Source organism: Apteryx rowi, unplaced genomic scaffold (assembly GCF_003343035.1).
Source record: "Apteryx rowi isolate R43461 unplaced genomic scaffold, aptRow1 scaffold_85, whole genome shotgun sequence".
Taxonomy (NCBI): domain Eukaryota; kingdom Metazoa; phylum Chordata; class Aves; order Apterygiformes; family Apterygidae; genus Apteryx; species Apteryx rowi.
The window spans coordinates 935,916-959,130 of NW_020451149.1; the positions used below are offsets into that span (position 1 = coordinate 935,916).

At 42.4% G+C, this 23,215-nt stretch overlaps 1 protein-coding gene across 1 annotated transcript in view; it reads right to left on the reverse strand.

The window, feature by feature from the left end:
• Positions 1-8,636: 8,636 nt before the first annotated feature.
• The window catches only part of USO1 (USO1 vesicle transport factor), a gene marked incomplete at its 5' end in the record, with an annotated part of 44,667 nt that continues 30,088 nt past the window's right edge, over positions 8,637-23,215 (reverse strand). The window contains 11 exons of the mRNA XM_026090082.1: positions 8,637-9,507; positions 11,242-11,457; positions 12,136-12,234; positions 13,834-13,920; positions 14,742-14,831; positions 15,422-15,585; positions 16,903-17,041; positions 17,515-17,636; positions 18,649-18,830; positions 19,242-19,360; positions 20,084-20,194. Of these exons, the coding sequence (XP_025945867.1) occupies positions 9,430-9,507; positions 11,242-11,457; positions 12,136-12,234; positions 13,834-13,920; positions 14,742-14,831; positions 15,422-15,585; positions 16,903-17,041; positions 17,515-17,636; positions 18,649-18,830; positions 19,242-19,360; positions 20,084-20,194 (1,407 nt within the window). The remainder of the gene's footprint in view (positions 9,508-11,241; positions 11,458-12,135; positions 12,235-13,833; positions 13,921-14,741; positions 14,832-15,421; positions 15,586-16,902; positions 17,042-17,514; positions 17,637-18,648; positions 18,831-19,241; positions 19,361-20,083; positions 20,195-23,215) is intronic.

Here is a 23,215-nt window from a genome sequence, read left to right on the forward strand (position 1 = left end):
AGCTCTGGAAACTTTGTGCTGGCGATGAAACCTAGATATTAGACTTCCCRGTCTCTGGATGTGGGGCACTGTCTTAGTTGAGAAAACAGACTGCAGAGTCAGGTGCCTCCCCATACTGCGCGGCTCCTAGTGATTTTCTTGACAAGAAGAAACCAGAGAATTTTTCTGAACAGAGACTGGTGGAAAAGGCAGACTGTTTTTCTGTTGCCTACATGAAAATGCAGCAGCAGAACAACAAATGGTTCGTTTCCATAGCATGGACTTGATGTTGTGACCCATGTGTGCTGTTCCCAGGCCTCCACAGCGAATCTGCTTCCCACAGCCCTTGCCCTGTCAGCTCAGCAAGGTGGGAAGCRGTTTTCTCACCCAGTCTGTCACGTAGCCAGCAGACCCTGGGTCAGTAAGGAGATACTGATCTGGCTGGGATGGCTGGGTCTGCTGACATGGCTGGGGGGAGTCGCAGCTGTCCTGCGCCTCAGGTCTCACCTATGTTTGGGGCTGCTTCATTTTTCTCAGTGCTGTGAGTCAGGGCTTGTCTGTTGCTTGATCTCATAGGGGTCTGCGTGAGGCCCCTCTGTTACACTAACCCCAGAGCACTTGCTTTCTCAAGGATCTTCCCGCTTGTGTATGTGCTAGCCTGCAGAACAACAACTCTTCTTCACAGGCATTAGTATCTCTTCCAATCAAGCAAGCTGTCTGCCCTTTGATTTATTATACTGCTTCTAGCAAAACACGTGCTGCCTGCGAGCCACTGTTACTGACCACTGACTGTCCCCTCTCTCCCCAGCAGTGACATTTTCAGCTTCAAGGCCTGACACTATGCACCAATGGTATTTTCAGCCTTGGCCTGACCTTCACCTTTAGCTGCAGGATCTGAATCTGTTGTGTCACCGTTTCCTCCCGCTAAGATGTCCCTTATCAAGAACAGTGTCATAAGGTTATTGTTTTCTGATGTAAGTGGTAGGAGGTGATCACAGGGACTGTCAGACCAATTTCTCTTTTCTGAAACGTTCCTTCACATAAATGGCATGTTCTCTGCTTGCTCTGTGGAGTAAGGGAGTCAAATACACACAGCAAACCTAGTGCCTTCATAATATGGCTAGAGAGTTAGCACAGAGCAGTCTGTTAAGTGCTGCAACTACCTCTCTGGTCACAGCAATTCACCGCATCTGCCCACAGTGAGGGGCCAAGGTTCAAGAAAGGCAGGAGGTGCCCTGAAAAACAATTACCAGTCACTACAGTCTCACCTACCTCTCGTCTCCTTCAAACCATCTTCACGATGGGCAGCTCTGCTAGCCTGTGCCTGGTGTTACCAGCTCTTGTGAGCTTGAGCAGGCATTTTAGATTGCAGGATGCCAGCCTAGTTCCCAGGAGGAAAGCAGGAAAGACTTAAATGCTGGTCTGAGCGGTGACCAGCCTCTCCCAAAAGCTTGTGCAGGTTCAGGTTGTTCAGCAAGGTGTTTGCGTGCATATGCATTGCACTGACATTGGTCAGATCAGCGCACCAAATCAGCTACAGCATCGCGCCTGGCGAGGACTTGGCTGCAGATGGCACCTCCCAACACTCATTTCTACGAAGGCTTCTGCGACGGCTTTCTGCCAAAGTTTCTGTGATGAGGCTGCCTCATGCAGACCATGCATACACCTACACGCACGTAGCAGTTACATGTAGGCAGGAGGAGGAATGTAGAAACATGCCAAACGGTATAACAACGAGTAACAAATAATAGGCCTCTAGTCCCACCTTCCATCTCATTTCCCAAATAGCAGTGAATAGCTCAAAAATGGGTTTTATTTCTCCTCTTTTCACACCAGAGCTGTGCTACAAAAGGCATGAGTTACTACTTGCACAAATTGCTCTATGAAATACAAAGAATTTTGCTTACTCCCTTGCTACTCAGAGAGCAGGGAAGGGAGTATTGTTGTAATGAACTAATTTGAAGCCTTAACGTAAGTCCTTCTATCTTGTTTCTTGCCAAGAATGCAGTCGTACTAAGTTTGTCCCTCTGCACAAAGGTACTGCTTTATCCAGTTACTGTAACCCAAGTGCATTGTAGAAGGATGAGAGTGTAATGCATTTGGCATAATTCAGTGATATTTCATCTGACCTGACAGAATATCCTAACGGCTTAAATAGAAACAAGGACAAATTGGAAATCACATCATTTCCATTATCACATTTCTAGCTACAGCATAGCCAAACTTCTTTTACAATTAAAAAGCAACCAGCCCCTTTCTTTTAAAGTAAGAATACAGCCAACTGAAGTATCGAAGTATGAACTACAAGACATTAATGGAAAAATGTATTAGAAATATATATGTCACGCTTGAGAAACTGCAAAGAAAGATCTTGCCATCACAGTGTAACAGAGAGCCCACTCCTTCCCTGGGGGAGTTTTAAGCGCAGTGAACTTTGTGCTTATGCCACTGTAATGCAGTGTTACTTAGGTAGCAGAGCAGATACCATAGTTCTCTTGGAAATGACTGTAACGCCCCCTTCTGCTGCCTTTTCTGGAATGGAGAAAGTAACATGTTGCAGACAGGCTAAGTTTTAGGAGGATGGATTGGTACTTCAGTGCTGCAGCCGCAGAGCATTTCCTGCTGTGCCAGAAAGTGCAGGTGGCAGTCCCTCCCGCCCGCACAGCTCAGCCAGCCACAGGGATTTTACTTGTTTGATGGTAGCTGCTTTTSCACTGCCTCCCGCATGGGCATGAAGGCACAAGGCTGGGGGAAACGGGTCAGCTAGTTTCTTTTAAATTGGGATGCTGTTCTTCAGCTAACACTCGGGCCCTCGGGAGGAGCAGGAGACAAGGGGCCAGTTTTGTTCCCACGTCTCTTGYGGGCATAGGAGAGGAGCCACACGCGGGACAAAGCCAGTCCTGAGGCGCTTGCGAGATGGCGTGGTTCAGTGAGCAAGACGGCCTGGGGAGGGCAATGAGGTACAAAAACATTGAGAGAAGAGGGAATGACAGTGCAGCCAGTACCTGGGCCCCCAACCCACCCTTGAAGTGCATCAAGTTTGCCAGCTTTAAGTCCCACTCCTGCCACCAAACGCAGAGTGATTGCGGTAACTGTCAGCACAAAGGCTTGGGCRAGCAGCTGTGTTTCATGGACACCCATACCACCTTTAGCTGTGCACCCCAGGGGATGGGGATTTGATTGCTTGGCAATTGGTTTCTYCCTTCAACTGCCTCCAGCCTCCCCCCCTTCAAATTTTCCCTTATACCCCTAATTTTGAGAAAGGGGGAATTTTTAGTGTTGACAAAAAATGATCACTTCAGCTAGYCTCTGTGCACTAATGAACCGTGTGTTGTGATTTTATTTTCTAGGAAGGACTTCACCCACGTGAAGGGGATTTGGTCATTTTTCAGTTTGCAGAAGACTGCCAGCAGACAGAGGCTGTGTAACACAGGTAAGGCTGCAGTCTGACACTGTAGTCTGGACTCACCCTTTGTAAAGTAATCAATGTGCTCCAAAAAAGGCAGTCTTTAGCCAGACATCACAGACAGTGGTTTGAAATTGGGAAGCAGTCCTGAGTTAACAAATAGATTGCAACCCCCTTGATAAGGGGGCAGTTTGATTCTGACATTCCTGCTGTGGTACCACAGCACAGGTGATGAACTTGATGGTTTATTGAACAAACTGAGAAAGTCAGTTGTCACTAGGGGATARATATACCAGGTAGCTGAAACAAGAGTGGCCTTTCTGTCTGCAAAAATAGGCAGCAGTAAGGGAGAGAGCAGGAGACAGGGGTGTGTTCAGTGAGGGTTTATGCAAGAAGGAGATGCAAAACCCCARTAAAGGAGATGAGAAGTGGCAAAGCCAGCATAAGTATAGGAACACAGCCTGGGGAATGCCTAGGTAGAGAGCTCTGGAATCAAGCGTAAAATGCACGGGGACACAGGCTTTGAGCAGAGAAGTTGTTCACTGCTACTCTGCTGCAGCACATAGAGGAACAGGCTAGTATTAGCAAACAGGAACTCATCACAAACATTGGGCCCTTCAGCTGTTTGCCTTCACCAGAACCACCCCAAACCCTGCAGTTTGGCTCACTGCTGTTAAAAAGCAGCCATGCTGCTGAAGGGAGAGCTTTGAAAAGGACAGAAATTCAGAGCACAGCTTCTGCAAAAGGGCTTTGAGCAGGCAGTCTTACAACCTGCTGCTGCAGAGGAGCCTCRAGTTAGCTCAGCCAGAATGGCATCGAGCTGCTTTGGCTTCCCAGAAGTCCATACCTTGCAAATAACTGATCCAGAAGATGCTGCAGCACCTGTCTCAGAAAGTGCAGAGACTTGCCTTGTTCAGACCAGGCAGTATTGGGCCCTTCCTGAACTCCCTTACACTAAAAGGAAGTTTAGGAGAGCACCAAAGCTGCCTGTTCTGAACACRCACTCAAGGCAGGTTATAGTGTTTTACTACTCGCATAAAATAATCAGAACTACTTGCTTTGTTCTTCATTCCTTGTACTCTTTGCAGGTCAGGGCCTCTTAGCCTGTTTATCTGTACTGATCTCAGTACGTGCAACAAGCTAAATATCTATGATGTATTTACCATCTCAGTATCAATTGCTTACTTCAAAAAGGGACTAGGTGAAAAGGATCCAAAACCAGCTCAGAGGGAGGAAAAATACTCTGTATTCACAATGTCCCAATCACAATGGGACAAGAAAAGATTTGAAGGAAACAAAAATAAATCCCATTTTCATGGCATAGTCAAGAGCGCACGGCCAAGTGAATACCTTGCAGGCAAAGGCCACCCATTTAATGATCATACAGTTATAATCTAGACACATCTGCTACCAGCAGGAAGATGTACTGCTAAGATGGTGCAATAAAACCATCAACAAAAACAGGTTTTCTAGTTGGGAAGAGAGCTTTGAACAAGCCTATTTAAAACCTGTTTACAACCAGTTTGTCTGTCTCCTGAACTTCCTACCCTGCCTAGTTATCTCTTCCTTCATTTTTGCAATTTCAAACATTTTGGAGTTGCATCCAAAAGTAAAAATCTCCCAAGTATGACACTGCAGAGAATGGCAAAAAAAAATTTTGTGGCATACCACCATTTGAGAGAGGCACTGATGTCCAAGTAAGGTTTCCAGATTAAGTCTTTGATCAGCATTAGGCCAGACCATCAATCATGTGCTTTGTGCTTTCTCATCCTGAATCCATTTACAATTATTTTTCAGGTGATTCTGCCTCAGTGTGAACACAAGGTCTGTTTATTTTCACCCATCTTCCCTTCCTCACTCCCCTCCACTCTAAAGAGGTACACTTGCCTTCTAAGTTATTCTTGCATACTGAAGATAGCTTATGTAAATAKCTGCTTACTTCTACCCATAGCATTTCTACAGATGTTGCAGAAAGGCACCCAGAAGACAGAAAAACAAAAACATCCGGGACAATATAAAAGGTGTGCAGAACGGACAAAAAGCCTGCAGGGCCCAGGGGCACACCTCAGGGRGAGAGGGAGGTGATTGTGCTGCTGCTCCCTGAAGGGTCAGTCCGGCTCTGCAGGCCCCATCAGCTTTGCAGGCTCTCTGCACATGTCAAAGCTACCAGGTTTCTTGACACCAGTTCTTCTCCATAGACATCTTTGCTCTTTACTGAGGGAGCCAGCAGTAACCCTCCCAAAGAAAAGCATTGCTTCATGGGACAGCTGGCAGTGGAGGAARAGGTGCAGGTAGATACAAATAAGTAGGTCTGTCTCTAAGTAGGGTGGGACCAGCTGTGACCAACTCCCTGGGGGTGGTACTGCTGACAGCAGCAAACTGCAATGGTGACACTCATAGGACACCAGGTACTCAAGCTGTCACCTCCACTAGGCTTTAAAAGAAAAACAAGAAAAAAAACCCTAAACCCTGTGTTTAAAATTGTCTTCCTAACACATCCAGAATGGAGCTCCCATTGCTTCTGCTTATAATAGTGATTATTGAGTCATTCAGTGTATGCTTTGGCTCTTTAAAATCCAGCATGCCCTTTTTCTGCTGTTCTATTAAAGTGCCATCCATAATCAATTATGGCTCTAATTCAGGGCTCTGATTATAAAGGGTACAGTTATATGCCTAAGGCATATAACCTCCAGGAACCCCCAAATTAGCTTCCAGGTCGGAATAAAAATCCCACTACAATTCTCATCAATGCCATTTATATGAGACACTCAAACTGTCAGGATAACCTCATCCCCAGCTCAGATTACCACCACATTTAATTGTATGTTCCAACCACAATGGAAGAAAGGCCAGYGGGAAACTTGACCGAAGTTTTACAAAACTTAATAGGCCTCAGGTCTGGTCAGGAGAAACAGCACTTGGCAACAAGTCCACACAGCAGTACACCGGACAGGCATCACAGACAAAGCKCTCCGTGCATCTGAAGGGCTGCCTGTCTTCCAGGGAAGCCAACCTGACTGAGCTGAACTGCAAACCTTGCCTTTGCCGTTTTCTCATGAAGGATGACTCCATGGGACATTTGCTATCACCCCAGTAACTCCAAAGTAGTGAGGAGCTGATCTAGCCATCTTCCCCTGCCTGTAACACCAGTGCTTTGGCATATGTTCCTTCCAACACCCCAGAGTATTTTGAGTGTTTAAAGTTGCAGAAAACTCTGTCATGGCAAAATTCAGTTTAGGTGAGACTCTAACCTCACATCAGCCTTAGCAGAGCTGACAACTACAACTATCTAGGTCATCACATATAAAGCCCATATCTAAATCCCATTTTTTCCTTCCCAGCTTGCAGAGACAACATTATGAGTCAAAGAGGATTTCTTCTTTAAGTGCATGTCCATGGACACCATGCTTAGCGAGTCTCACAGCACTGTGACTGAAGGAGAATGATACAGCAACATCCAGAATTTTCAGGGGGTAAGAGMTTTCAGCCTATAACCATGCACACCAAGCTGGGTACTTCAATTCTTCAGCTGTTTTTGATAATTCCATTCTGTGACTACTATATCTCTGTGTAAGGGTGGTAGGTTCGCTACTTCGTACTAAATTCAAACACAGAAAGCTTAGGCAGAAGTTACATATAAACAGACAGAAGCTACACTGCTTTTTATTACTACTCTCCATACTAATGTTAAAAGCCACATATCACCCAATCCAGCTTTATAAGACCTCCAAAAAACTCTTGGCAGAGTAAATACCCTTTATTTTTCTCTTTGCAAGAAAAAGCATAAAATGCAGCAAGACCTCTCTGTTGTCAAAGCCACTATTATGCCACTTTCTACTGAGGCAGCTGCCATAGGAAGTAGATCCTGAAGTCCACACTAGACAGTGCACAACGGAGTCAATCTATTGCTTTCTGCCTTTTCTGAAAAGYCCCAAGAGCAATATTTTTCCAATTTAAGTCACAACTTACCTGAGAAAAGCTCACGCCACAGCTCAGTCCAGAGCAGTCCAACACCTGCATCTTGTTCTCCTCAGAGAACAGCACATTTTTGCCATGCTTCAAAATACCTGAAACTTGGCAGCAGCCCTGAGCCTTTCTCAGAGGGCGCAGCCCATTGCAACTGTCTGTGCAACCACAGTTCTGAACCCCAGGCACCACAGGGATCAAGGACAGTACTGGGGACAAGCTTTGAAAAGTCAACCCCGAGGACACTGCTGCTAAGCAAACCTGGCCGATTTTGGGAGCAGCTGCATCCCCTTCCTACTTTCTAATGCTTCCTTTGCTCACAGCTCTTAGGTATGTATTCCTTCCAAGGTAACAGCTAGGGCTGATTTTCCTTTGGGACCATAACAGGCACCTTCACTTTCCTAGCTGGATCAATTTAGTAGCTTTGTCTAAGGTATTCTAAGTTTTCATGTGTTTCATGGAAAGAGAAGAGTATGGCCATACYTGGCAAAAAGACTTGTTTTATAATTCAGTACTAGTTTATCTTGCTGTATTTCTGCAACGGGTTTCTTCTTACCAGTTTTTGCAAGTAGCCAAACTGTCCATTCTTTTAGAAATTGTTCACATCACTGGGCAAGCAGCAAAAGCAATTCAGGCCTTCTGCTCCGAGTTTTTTTCCTGCTTGCAGTTTTTCCATCTCCTGCCCCCCCCCCCTTTTTTTTTAATATAGGGGAAGCAGTGCCTGGGAATCAAAGTACAGTTAACTAAGATGCCGCTACATCTACAGCTGCTGTAACATAAGTAAAGGTTCTAACTGAAGTTGTCCAAAACAGCCTCTTTCCTCATTTTTTAGGTTTTTGCACAGCTTAGAAAAAGGAAGAATCTGGACAGGCAACAGCTGAGGATAGAAACCAAGTTGCTTGCTTACAGCTTATCATTTGGTTAAGAAGCTGTTGCAGGAGGGAAGCTCTAAGTTCAGCAGCTACTTAAGTCTATAGTGTTAGGAAAAAAAAAAAAAAACAAAGACTAAACTAATACCAGTATTCGCTCATTTGATAAGACCCCAGGTCACTGTATTTTATTACTTGGATCCAACCAGCTAGATGGGATTTTAGACAATTTTACATRTGTATTAATAAAATATATTTTATTAAAGCAGGACAAGAGAATTAAATGAGTACTAAGTGGACATACCTATTTTTAGTACCAAAAAATGAAATTGATGCATTTACTGTATTCAGTCTTCTCTTAAAATTTCATCTTTTATTTACTCATCAAGAGCCAATAAGTTATATAAATCATAGTAGTTTTCATCTCCTTACTGAAGTAGTCAACAATTATATATATATTTTTTATGCTGACTTGGTAGCACATTATATCCTTAGAATGAGTATTTTTGTCTTTGTTTTCCAAAGATATTTGTCTTAAAAATGCTACCTCTCTTGTGCAGATTTCGGTGAAACCTCTTCCACATTATTAGCATAGTGTTGCAGTCTCCCTCGGGTTCCCTCCGGGAGGTCCCGAATGCAGCCGTGTCAGGGGTTAAGGCACTCTACGCTGTGCAGGTTCATTCGCTTCTAGAGAAGGGGTCCACGGGTGGCCAGCGTGCACTGCAGCCACCCCAACCCTTCAACCTCACCCCTGCTCTTTAAAGGAAGCCACRAACTACACTGAAGCTCCATGCTGAAGGCAGAGGAAATGATTCCATTTGACAGATGTTAAACCAAATACTTTTGTATTTAATCATGTTAAGAGCTCCAAAAAGTTAAAACAGTAGACAAACGCGCAGAACTCCTGTCAATGACAATGAACTGAAGCAGAAGCATTGTCATACCAACGCTTTAAACAGTGTCTAAAGCAACTTCTAAACAAGTACAATTTAGGATGCTCGTGTAGAACTTAAACAGTGATTTTTGTTTGCTTTTCCTAGTATGAAGGATTTCCAAACACTTCAGTAACTTATAACTAGTCCCACAGTTACCATTTTCCCCTCTGCTTCTTAAGCAGATATTTTGCTTTGTATGCCAATAATAGTTTTTGTTTTAGTTTGTTCCGTAACACAAGGCAATCTAGTTTTCATGGTAACACACAAAAACACATTAGTCTTGCTCCTCGTCTTCCCCATCTTCATCATCATCCCCTTGATCTCCAGATTCAATATCATCTTCATCTTCAACCTGAAATTAAGAAAGATCTGTCGTGAGAAATAACATCCCTTATTCTGATCCAACCTTTAAGACGGGACAAACGCTAAAGTTGAGAAAGTAAGCTTAAAGCTAACTGAAATTTGTTGCACTGTATTGAATAATTGTTTACAAAGGCAACTGTCATCTTACAATGTCACACAGCTTTTAAGTTCTCTGCTAAAGATGGCTGCCTCTGTTCAATCATCAATTCTGCCCTGCACATTTGAGCAAGTAACTTCGTTCTTCTGTTTCCCACACAGCCGCACGCACGAACACCAGCATACTTCAGCGGATTGGCTAACGAAGATGTGTCCGTCCTGTGCTTTGCACTACCACGAATGAACCTGCGTAATGTCTCCAGGGGTACTTCCCCCTCAAAGTCACTCAGAAGTCTACAAGCTCTGAAAAATTCTGCTACACTGTAGGATCTACACTTGCTACGAATAATATTAATTCCTCTCCAGCACACTCTAACTGGTCACTACCAAAAAGTAAACCTTCTTTCAAAAGATAAAGGATTCTACTGTCAGACACGATTGCCTTCTAATAGCAAATCTGTGCACAAGTCTGGCAGTCAGCCACAAAACCAGCAGTACAACAGCTAGTTAATGCACACATTACAGTGAAGCCCGGGTGTGAGTCACAAGGACATTTCCCAGAAGCTGAGGCTCTCAGAAACTGCACTAGTAAATTGCCCCAAATTAGCTAGGACTAGGGCCTGTTTCACCAAAACCCATCCACTCACCAAGGACACTTCAMTGTTGAAAGCCAACATTTTAAGTCTATCAACTGTACACATTTGAGTCTGCCATCCTATCCAGCTCAGAAACAACATGTCAAAACCTACTGGCATTTCTCACTATCCTTGAGCCCCTAAGTTTCAAACAAAGCCAGTTAGGGTGTGGGAGGGAGGGAGGGGGCATCCAGCTGAGGCATGCATAAAAATTCACTCCCAGTACAGTGTGTTCGTTTTCATTATACAGTAAATATTTACAAGCCCCTTAAGCAGCTCATGTGCCGAGTCTTTGTGAACTGCATTTGGCCCAAAGGCTGCACTTAAGGAATTTCTGATCTGAAGAAGCACATTTGATGAGAACAGAGTAGAGACAGGCCTTGCGTGTGTCAAAAGAATAACAAACCCAGGCACAGGGCAAGGAAAAGGAAGTCCTGAACACAAAGTACCTTGTAAGGCAGTAGAAGAGGGGGTCTCAGCTCAGGTTTGCCTAGGGTACTGCACGTTATGGAGAGAAACAGGTGAATCAGTGGGTCCCAAGCACGCAAGTTCCACATATTAAARCAGAACTCAGTATAGTAGTTTGCAGCACTGCTTAGCAAGCAGACTAAAGCTTTCTACTTATCACTTGTATTTTCCATGGAGCAATCCCTTACAGTTATTACAACACAATCATCTACTTTCTAGTTGACAATCAGGATAAGCTGCAGCACCGCCAGGCACAGTCATGTATCGTTCCAGACATATACATGACAAGTCATTTCATCACAACAGTTAGGCAGATACCTCAGAGCACTCCTGAGCTGAACACCTCTTCCAAGAGGCAGTCATCATTTTTCTTGCTGGCTGCCACTCTAAGGTCAGAAAGCAACACTGGTAGCTTCAACAGCCCATCATTCAKAGAAAGATGCCTCAAGACTTGGTGGATATAGCATTGCCATACCCAGACTGCCTCCGACCTGAGAACTTGCTCACTCCCTCATTTCGCTTACCGGTTCACCAAGCTCCTTCAATTTGTTCTTTAGTGCAGATAGTTTCTGATCCTGGTCAGCCAAAAGCACCAGAAGATCATCCTGTTCTTTTTTCGATTCTGCAACTTCTTGCTGAAGTTTGCTTTTCTGATCTTGCAAGATGGCAACTGTACTGTTGGATGAATCCAAGTACTGTTTTAGTGATGCTTTTTCCTCAGAAAGAGCTTTGACTTCACTCTGGCAACAGGAAAAACCCACAGCAAGTTACACCATGAGCAGAGGAACAGCTGAAGCCTCATTTCCTATGAACATGTTCTATATGCTAATCATAACGCCTCCACCCCTACTAGTGCACCGTAGCCTCACTCCCACCCTTCCCTACCCAAACTCCACTCTTTCACATCCCCCTATTGCTAGTCAGGAGAAACGTGCCAAGTACTGTGGCTAGTTCTGATCTGCACGTGTGCATTACATCTATGACTGACTAGTGCCAGGCTAAACTGAACACTTTCCAATCAAATCCACGCTAAAGCTTCTTCAGAGTAAGGTCTAGTTCAGGTACCACTCTTCATCCACCTTTTTTAATTAATACCACTGAAACCCAGCTATCTTTTGATGCCCCCACCTCTCCTTCAAATTTGGCTGAAAAGCTCCCAGCTGACCTAAGGTTACTGACAAGCCAACTGCCTTGAAAAAGCTATTCCCTTGATTCTCCTCACCTGCTCTTTAAAGGACCTAAATTTCTCATGTGCAAAATGAAGGAGAAGGGACATTGTTTCCCTTATGTAACCTAAAGCACATGAGGCACTAAGAGAATAAATCGCCCCTTCCACCCAAAGCCTCTCCTACTGTGCAAGTCGTAACTGAAGGCTGGGTATCAAGAGACTTGATGTTTGGTGTTTGTCCACTACCAACCTTCAGTTCTTTCACTTCTTGCAGAAGTCGTCCCTCCACTTCAGGGTTCCTTGCTGCTGTTGCACCACTCTCTCCTAATACAGGATCTGCAGCTGTATTCTGTGGAACAGAAACRCATTATCAGGTGCACTGAATGCCTCACATGCAAAGGCAGCAAGCCAAGACATTATACAAGGAGTTGTAGGTGTTAAAAGCATATTTTCTCCTTACAGCATAGCCAAGGTGCTGTAGACATCCTGTACTGTAAGGCATAGAAGACAGGCCTATGCTTCCTGGGGTCTCAACACACAGATATGCACATATAGGTATACACAAAAAGGAGAACACAAAACGTGACTCGTATTTCATAGAAAGAGTCTGACAGTTCATTGTAGGCAGACTCCTTGTCTAACAGACCACTAAGCTTCACTCAGATACTTCTTAAGAAGTGCCAAAGACTTATTAGGCAAAAAGCTTGAATCCTTGTACGCAACACTACTAAAAATAGCAAGTTTGTTCTCAGCCAGYCCTACCCAAAGTTAACATTTCCAAAATGTGGCAGCTGTCTTAACTAAAATTATCATCATCACATGAATGCAGGACAATTGCTTCTCCAGCTGCAGCATCTTTAAGTCAAAGCTCTAGGAAAAGCAAGCAGTCTGTAGGATGGCAACGAAGTGGGCTGACAACTGGTGGCAGCATGGAGCACTTGAATGTGCCTCACCAGCACATGGCCAACACATGTGAAGTGGACCTTACACCAGAGCAGCTGAGACTTTTGATGCTAAAAGCATTCAAAGCCTTCCTCATTCAGATGATCTGTATGTTAAATTAAACACTTGTTATTTTTCCAATTCAAGTCTTATGTCTCATAACATTCAAATTAGAGTTCAGTGCGCAAGTTGGACCAAACCAGCTGGAAGCAATAGTTTAAGTGAAGCCAGGTACCAYGGGCTATCAGTCTTGACTACTGCAAAGGAGGGCATACAGGAATATCCTCATTTGCTTAAGCACTCAACATCATACTATGTTATCCTTTCAATTGTTCATGTGGTCTGTRCTCCTGCAACTTGAACCGCATTAGTTTTGCTATGGAAACATGTCAGTGACATGTTCATGCAATTCATTGTTAAGTATTCCAGCTCAACGTAGAGTTTTTAAATGCCGTTAAGTAGCTTTGAGGACACTAACACATTTATTTAGCTATTCCATAATGCTTTATCAGCAAATCCTTTCAACACAGAACTAAAAAATCTGAAGTATTTCAATATCTGCATAGACAGATACATCTACTCTGTTTGCCTTGCATTTGTATGTAAACTTTCAAACTAGTACCTCAATTACTTGAAAGAACAACCACCCCTCTAATTTATATTATATCACAAATTTTTTCTCAGAGGAGACAGCTATGGTGGTGGCCTTTTTTTGGCTTTGATAACAGTATGAGCTTAAAACACCAAAAAAAGGCCATTCCTCTATTTAAAAATGCCAGGTATCAATGGTCTTATAAAGGCACTAGCTTTACTTAAAGTGCCCTCCGTTTTCATGAAAGGCACRTCTGGGAATTAAGTTACATCATTTAAAAACACCACTGAAATCATTGACTGATGTGTACTGTTAAATCAAGCTTACTTTGGGACAAACAGCTCCAGACAGCACAAGCTGGAAAGACAGCTTGTTTCAGTCCCCAAAGTGAAGGTAAGGAAGTCTTTCACGTACCATTAGTTGTAGCTTCTGATTCTCAGTCTGAAGCTTAGAGATCTCTGTAGACTGCAGTTGTATCCGACTCCTCAGTGTTTCTAATTCCTTTGGGAAATAAAAAAGAGTCATAAACTTCTAAGTTATCTTGAGAAAGTAGCAAGGTAGATTTTTTCACATTAAGTTTTTTTTCTTAATTTAAATGCTATCATCTGCACTCTATACTGCTTCATGCTAGCTACATGAGCAGAAACTTGTGTACATCTCATGACAACACGGCAGCCACCTCTCTAGAAGACAAGACTCCTCAGCAACATTCATCATCTCCCCCCCAACTTTTTTCCATGGAATGCCCAAGATAACTCTATGAGGCTCAATAGTATTTATAAAGTACGTGTTACAACACTAGCACTTCCATGAGTATCCTCTATGCATATCATTTTATGGTGCAGAAACCCATTAAGGCATATCAACCCAGTAATAATTAGCTTTCAAATCAGAGAAACACTGCTGGGCCCTTTTTGGGCAACAGCTGTCTTGACTAATTGAACCTACAGGTGCTTAAGCACCTCTTTTTTGTGTTGTACATCTAAAACTTGGAAGTTTTCTTATCAACGTTTAAGTAGAGGTTTTGCAATGGATAAGCAGACAAATCTGCCAAGTTTGAAGCCTCAGTTGAAGCTTTTTCTGTTGGCCCRATTCTGCTTGGCATAAGCAACAGATCAATTTTTGGACACACAATCTTGACACAGAGGATTAATGCCATCATCACAYAAACCCAGATTATAAGGTTAAAATAGCAACATGCTCAGAGATCCATCCCACTCCCTGAAACTTGACACAAGTCCCTTCCCRTCCTGAGCTATCACTGTTTATCACAGCTTGGCCCAATGGATAACAGTAAAAAGACTTAAGTAGTTCAAGTTCACCTTCTGTAGTTCATTATTGAGCTCCAAGCTACCAGATTTGCTGGTCTGTGAAGACTGCTCTGTTGTTCCCATTTCCAACTGCGAAGACTTCTGTAATAGCAACAGAAAAGTCAACCGCAAAACTAAACGGATTAAATATAGTCATGTTGTCAGAACAGTTACTGATGTAAACAAGCCATGTGGTTGCACGGATAGAGTTCCCAGCAGAGAAGGTGCAAAAGGGGCAAGAAATGCATGTCACAAAGCTCCCTGACAAGAGGGCAGCTGGGTGGCCTCTAAGGTGGATGCAGAAATGTTTTTCACCAACTCATACACAGAAGACAAGCACCAAGGAAGGAGCATGTATCACCCTGCGTTTTGACAAGCAGGCCACCAAACACAGGCCACCCTAAGAACGTCTCAGGCATTACCCCCACTACACTCCTAGGAGATAGACAGCATTTTTTTTTTTCCCCGTGCCAATACCAGAGGTCCCACAGAATAACAGGTCAGTTGCAAAATTTTTCTTGAGTGCACTGTCAAGCAGAAAAGGCTCTGCTAGAGGCATCTCCAAACATTTCCTATGATCAGCACGCAATCAATTATGGAATGATTGTYGCTGTAACAAAGAGTTTACAGCCAAAGGTAAATAACAGGAATTAGAAGTCACTCCAAGTTCCACTGAGAGAGTTAGCTCTTACCAACTTTTCAATCACAGAATCCTTCTCCCTCAGCTGTCCTTGCAGCAGTTCATACTTGTTTTTCCATTCTTCCAATTCCTCTTTCAGTTTGCTCACTTCTTCCAGCTGAATGCCATTCACCTGAAATGTTTCACCGTGGGAATTATGATGCTGCGCATCCTTTCCTACGGGACAAAGTTTACAACAAAGGTTACAATACTGACATCGTTTTAAGGTTAGCTTCAAAACATGCAAAGGAAAGGATTCATTGCTTCTCCATTCTTCCCCACAGGGCAATACAAGCCATTCTCATTAAAGGAAGAAACTGCAGTGTTGAAAAATTGACTAGAAAAAGTTCATCAAGCAGCTCTAATTTGCCACTATTTAAAGTATGTATTTGTGGCTGCATCTACGTGCTCCATTAACCGTTCAGTTAATTCAAAGTAAGTTCACAAGCAACTCATTCTGTAGAGGAAAAGCAACTGTCTGTTTACATACTTTTAATGATAACAGATCCTAAATGCAGAATTACTTCTTCTACACAGGTCTATAGCATATAGAGCTTATCAGGCATCTTCACCTTGGAATAACTTTTATATACTGCCTGGATTTAAGCATTCAGTTAGCTATCTCTTTGCTAATACTAATATGTCTTACTTGGCGTATCTCCTGTACCATAATTCTTTCCCAACTCATGCTTTCATTTGTGCGCTAAAGTTTGGATCTGCAACATGGCCCATTTGTTTATGTTCTAAGCTTTAACAGGCTTGACTATTTTGGACTAATTTAAGAAACCAAATTGTGGAAAGCCTCTATCAGCAGTTCCCTGATAGCCAACACTTCCCACAGCAGCTTCAACTCCTATCCCTCAGCAGGTATACCTGCAGAAAAGCAGCCAAGGTAGCAGTGAAGGGCTTCCTTTTTATTGTGGGCAACAAAATAAGCGATAGGGGGATCAGGTCAAAAGCCAYTATAAACTCCAGTATTTCAATGTGTGCATTTATGTGAACTATCTGGTCTACAGCCATCTTTGGTAACTTGTTTTTCCAGTGCGCAGGCCTACACAGCAGATAGGCCCTAGCATTAACAACATACTCGAATGTGAAAGACCTTTCAGAAAACTGAACTATTATTTCAGGAAGCCAAATACTCGAGCACAAAATAAAGAAGAAATTACAACACATTCACATTTCTACATTATCCTCTCAGTTCTCACTGTATATTTTGTAGTTTGAAGGCACTTCAAGGAAGAACCAGTATTTTTAGCAAAACCTGAGGCCTTAAAAAAAAAAACAACTTCTTGTCAGCAGTGCTCAAATTCAACTTAAAACAAACAAACCACACACATTTTATCTCTATGGACGTTTTCATGCGCAGCAGAACATATGGCAACATGCCTGAAATGACAGAAGATTATTTGCTGAAGCTGTTCTGTAGCTTGCCATAAATTAAACAAGATTTTGAGCACTAGTGAGATGATTATTTTTCCTTCTGAAGCATACCTAACTGTACTTTAAGGAGATTATACTGGTCCTTATGCTGTTGGATCTGTGACACTTGTTGTGTAACTGTAGCTTGCAGCTGTTCATTTTGAGATCTTAAAGTGTTAACTTGTTGTTTTAATTCTTCAAGCTCCTGGTCCTGTAAAAGAAAAAAAAGGAACTRTTACAGAACACATTTGAGTACAATACTGCAAGGAAAACAGAGTAAACTTTATTCCACCAATACATATCACTGGTTAATGATGCTGTCAGCAGCATCTCTTCCTTCAGCTACATTTAGTCTGTCACCTTTTGAAAGGTGAGAGCACCGAAGAAAGAATTACCTCTTTTTGAGAAGGGCTGCTAGTTCTGCAATTATGTGTTTGAAAAGAAACACTAACACAGAGAAGAGAAGATGTATTCCAGGAAAAGAATTGAGCACTATCAGCATTCTAAATGCTGGTATTTACATTAAACCAGAAATTCTTAGCCTAAGTGTTTTCAGAAATGTTTCTGCATTTCCTGATTCCCTGTTGCTCATTTTGGAACATCTGGTATGAAACAGCACTGTGGTGTCTCCAAGTTAGTTCAAACAACTTCCAAAGGGACAAGTACAGTGCAACTCCCTCTTACCTGCTCTCTAATGACTTTTTTGTAATGAGTCACAATATTGTCATGCTGTTCCAATGTCTTCTTAACCTCCTCCTCCTTTTTATCTTCTTCACTGGACTTGTAAATAGCTTTACTTATGACACCTGTCAAAAACAGAGTTTGTCATCTAAAACCCAGTTGGTACATTTTCTGCTGTCCTCAGTCTCACAGCCTCGCCTAGTTTAACTAATTTCATGGTACAAGAAACATAACCTGCACTGCAAAGTGAGAAAGGCAGTGGTCACAAACAGGTTTAAGAAAACAGGAAAAGGCATTTTTCCATAGCCCTATACCAAGGTTTGCACACTTTGCATACTTCTTCAAACCGTTTCAGAAGAGCAAGTGGATGTTCGAATCCTTTCCATCAGCAAACATGCRTTTTACCTGCAGTAAGGCTACACTACTGCTGTTTTCCCAAGTGGTTGTGCAGACAAGTAGAAGATTTAGGACAAGGGTGATATGCAGATGAAGCCTGACCTGACAAAATCATCTTTACTGTTGCTTCTTATTTTTTTCTTCCCTAGACTGATTTAAGTTGACCAATATTAACAAACAGAAATACAGTAAATGTTAAGGATGCTCACATATCCTGTCTCCTTCATGAAGGATTGAGGTAACAGTATTTTTTTTAAAAGGAGAAATTCCCTATCTCTAACAGGGAAATTCAGTATTCCCAATTCTTCTTAATCAGCGAGTTCAAAACAGCAAAGATCTAGGTTCTTCGTGCACTTTCATGAATCAAGCTTCTATAACCATCTTGTTGTGTGCTTTCTAAACGCATAATATCTAATTCACTACAGGAACACAAGTAAATAAACTTCTTAACCGCAGTGTGATAACTCACAGCATGCACTAAGAAACATTTCACTTAACCATTTAAAGTTATCTGATTATTACAAGCTGTGACCATGGACTTGTACTGGCAGTATTTTAGCTGAATACTTAAACCACAAGCTTGGGTATATTATTGGCTATAGCAGTTACCGTAACATGGTTTTCAGAATACTCCATTTTAATATGATCTTACTACTTTTAATAGAATTAAATTCAGCACATTTACTAGGTCAGTCATCAGTTCATCACAATTACTACAGATATGAGCATAACACACATCACCTTCCAATTCCTTTACAAGCTTAGTAAATTCATGATCAAACATCACGTGGTCTGGGCTAGAAAAGCTAGGCTGTGGTTTCTGAGCAGCTCTGGAATGGAGTTCATGTTTGCTAATGAAGCCAAGCTTCTCAATGAAATTTTCCCTGCCAATCCTCTTCTCAATCAGCTGTTTCAGTTTCTCTCTAAAAAGAAAGAGATAGTTAATCACAATGCAATAGCCAAGAAGAAATGAACCCACTCTACCTTCAAGATTTTTTTCAGTTACAAATTTATTATGAGTCTTAACTCTTATCTGTATTAGATGCTTAGTAGCTGAAATCCAAATTTCTGCAGTGTGCCACTGTCATCTGCTTGCAGGCTAGGAACAGGTTAGAAGGACTTATGCAAAAATAATCGTATACTTTGTCTAGCTAAAGGTGGGTCAGTTATTTTGTATCCCATAAGGAACATACTTGCTGCCTCAAGAAACAAACAGAAAACAGTTCAACCAAATGTTCTTGACTGATCTGCAGCAGTTAAAAGCCCCTTAAGCCACCATCTACATTTCACATTGTCTTTCCCTRCAGTCATCTTTTTTTCTGTATCATACTTACTTCCTATAATTTTCAAGGGAATTGTCATTGTAGTAGATGGAAATGCCCAGCAAAAGCGCACACAGGCCTTGGACCAGTTGTTCCTCTTCTCCAAGGTTTTCAGCTATCTGCCCTGTGAGCTAGACCTCTTGTTAAGGATATTTGAGATATTTCATAAGCACAACGCATGTAACATACTTCTTCCTTACGAATATGCTACCTCAGTCTAAGTTCCTTGTTAAAAAGTATTTGCACGTGTAAAACCTAGCTGGATTAGGAAGGAAGGAAACCACCCAATGAAAACCTCACTAGACTAGCTCCTGTTTTAAAGGACTTGGGTCACCAATGGTCCCACGAAGTTTTTCCCTCAGTAATGGTCACCTTAACATTAAAAAAAAAAAAAGTTGTTGTTCCAAAACATCTCAGTTTTATCCTATGGTGATATTGAATTTAGATAAGGTGACAGTTTTGCATAGTGTACTTTAGATAGATCATCTTATGAAAATTAAGCATAAAAATAAGCTTCAATAAAATCAGGAAATAGACTTACACATCTTGGAGATGACAAGTTTAAGTCRTATTAAAATATCAATGGGCTTGCTGCAGTGAACCCTTGCCAAATGACAACTTCCTGCTGTGCTTCAAGTTATACACGTATCTTATAGATGGGCCGGCACACACAGTCTCAAGGCACAGCCAACAAAAGGCTGGCTGCATCTCTTGCCCCGATGCATTTTCCTTGCATGTCATGCAGCATGCCTGCAAACTGATCTACATTAACATTTAAATTAAACATGAAAAATCCAAGTAATGCAAGTAATTTCTAGGCAAGTTTGTCTACTCTGCAAGCAGGTCAAGGATACGAAAGGAATATTGGCAGGATTGTGAAGAAAGTGTGTGACAGCAATTGAGCAGTTGCTTAGCCAGGTACAAAGCAACATTAATAATCCAACCCTTGTTTGTACTTTGCTGCCCTGAAAAGAATAAAAACTCCATCATTATCTTTCCACAACAGAGGGCTAAAATATCAGAAAAACTGCACTGATCCAGAACTCGCCCACTTACAACTCCGCTTAAAAAACAAACAAACAGAGTCATCTTCCATAATACCCATTTGTTAGTTATGGCTGAACACAGCTTTAGTGCTTTGATGAAAAACATTAAGTCATTCATATGTTTTAACTATTTTCAGATCAAGTCAACAAGCAACACAGATGTGAAATATGACTCAGTGCAAATTAGCACCAATATAAAACCATAACAAATTAGTTCTGTATTTGTAATTAATACTAGGGTAACATGAGGGAACATACATACACAACCCCTGTAGAGAAGGAACAAGTCAGTGTAAATTAAGCCAGGCTGGGATTCCCTATAAAAATAGACATACTAAAATCTCCTCCATTTGCTGCTGCCTACAAATTTCTGTGTGTTCCTAATAAACTTGAAATCAAGAAGTGTAACACTGAAGTAGCTTTTTATTTAGACAAAAGAATATACACATTAAGCCAGGAGAGGCAACATGAGACACACTAACTGCAGTAATTGAATTTTTCTAAACTACGGAAAATTAGTTTTCATCTGAATATTGACTTTAGGTTCTTGCTCATGCACATAACACACACAACAGTTTTATGCAGAAGGCCTTTAGATAGGTTCTATTACAAACTAGAATCTTGCAGTTTTAAGCTTGGTTTTTGATCCATGAATTTCTACCAAGAACTTCAGCACCTAAAGCACATCTCTAGAAAACCTGTCATATTTTAAAGAATTCAAGTGTCTGAAGTAATGACAATTTAAAGAAACAACTGGAGTAAAAAAAATGAGTTAGAGGTCCTAACACTAAGCGGAATGCATAAGTTGGTATGGCAATAGCTAATTCCTCAGTAACTACAAAACTGAACTTTTTTCACAATTTTGTCTCCCTTGTCTTTGCTGCAGATACTACGGGCACAGTAGCATTAAGGCAGGCATACACATCTTCACAGACGGTCAATCCTCAGAGAAGACAACCAAGCAAAAAGCTCCCTGCATGCAAAACTAACCTTCAGACAAGCACCTAGTAAACTGGGTAAAGTAACTGGAAAATAAAGTCAAGTCTGGAAGGCAAGATGAGGTACACAGTACAGCTGGGATACGTTCAAAAGGGGGCAAGAAAACACACTGGAGTGAATGGCCGCAGGGATCAAGACAGTGGCAAAGATGATGAGAAGCAGTCAATGAGAAATGAAGAGTCCCTGCCTAAGAATTGCACATGCTCGAGAGACATCCTGAACTTGCATCCTCGCCTCTAATCATCCCTATGCTTGCGAACTAAAAGCAGTGTTGTCTTTTACCTTAGCCAAGGTAAAGAACAAAAACAAACCTCCCAAGCTCTTTGAACAAGCCAGCTTGACCACCAAAACACCCAGCAAACATCGGTCTGGCAAGAAGCTTCTTTTTGTAGCAGGGTCCCAGCTAACCAGTGTGCCCCTGCAGCACAGGCAGTGAGACTGGTGGTAATCAAAACTACCATCTACCAAAACTACCAATGCTGGCAGAAAAGACCAAGCTCTGAAGGGACTGCTTTCAAGGACTTCTGAGGTGCCCTGATTTGCTCCAATTTATCGCCAAGATGAAACAACCCCCTTAAAGGAGGAGAAGAGAGAATGCAAATTACAGATACCCAGACTGTGTCAGGCATTTCTAATGCTTCACAAATGGGCAAGGAAGCACTTTCTTCATGACCCCCATCATAACTTCCAGACACTTGAAGTGAGGAACGTCCGAACAGCAGAGAATAACAGCTATGACCACTAGACCACCCAGCACCTGCCCTTTTGTYTCCACAGTAAGTACTACACACCGTATTAGCTATTGCTGTTTTCTCTGCTATAGGTTAGTGGGCAGCTTTGCTGTGACCCTGTTGTGATGTTGCATTAATGGACTGATTATATTCCTTGCTGCTAGCCTTCTAGCTGCATGCCATAACCCGTTTCCACCGACCTAGATCTCATTCCAAGCTGCCTGAATTTCACTGAACTCTGTTCTCACCTTTCCTTTTCCTGTCTCAAACTGGCCCACTTAGCTTTCCCCGCCTTCACTGAGCTGTGTCTCTCCTACCCCCTTGTCCTTTTTTTTAAATTCATAACCTGCATGCAGTACATTTTCTTATCTCTGCTTATATAAAAGACAGTTATTTCCAAGGTGGTCTGGTAATGACACAAAAGACATGGTTTAAACAGCTGTTCACTAGCACATACAGTGTTTACCACAAAGGCATGACAGGATGCCCAAAGTGTTATCTCACCACTTATTATTACCAACTAGGTAAGAAACCAACTAGTAAGAAAAAGAAGTGTCCAAACTCCAATCTTCAGGTGAAGCAGGAATTAAAATACAAGACAACATAAATCATAGGTCTTTCAAGTTCATTACTGCCACACCACACCAGTATAGCAGATTGCAAGAGCACTGTCTCAAGCGTCAGCCAGCTTAGCTGAAGAACTTTCCGACCACACATTCCCTCCTTGCCATACTGAGTCTCTAGACAGGTGGCTTATTTCCTCATTGCAATCTCACAGAACCATGAGGTAGTTTAGGTTGGAAGGGACCTCTGGAGGCCATCTAGTCTGTACTGCGCTTTAGCACAAGGGAACTGAGAGAGCACCAGTTCTTCCGAAACCACTTGCAGAGTAGATTACTTAACAGCCTCATGACACTGGCAATGGCATAACTTCACCAGCTGCAGAAACCTTTCAGGGAACAGGACCATACTGCAGTAGCACTGAAGCATGGAGCCCTGTGTACCCCCACCTGCAAACACCATGATCCAATGAACTGTGAAACTGCCCGTTTTTGCATTCAGCGCTCCTCACCTCAGGCTGGTTCCAAACTGCCAGGAATCCCTTTCCTCCAGTTCTCCTGCCCTAGAAGGGCAGCTATGCCCTTCCCTGYGCTCACCCTTACATCTAACAAACCTGAGAGCAGAAGGTCTATTCCTACACATACGCCAT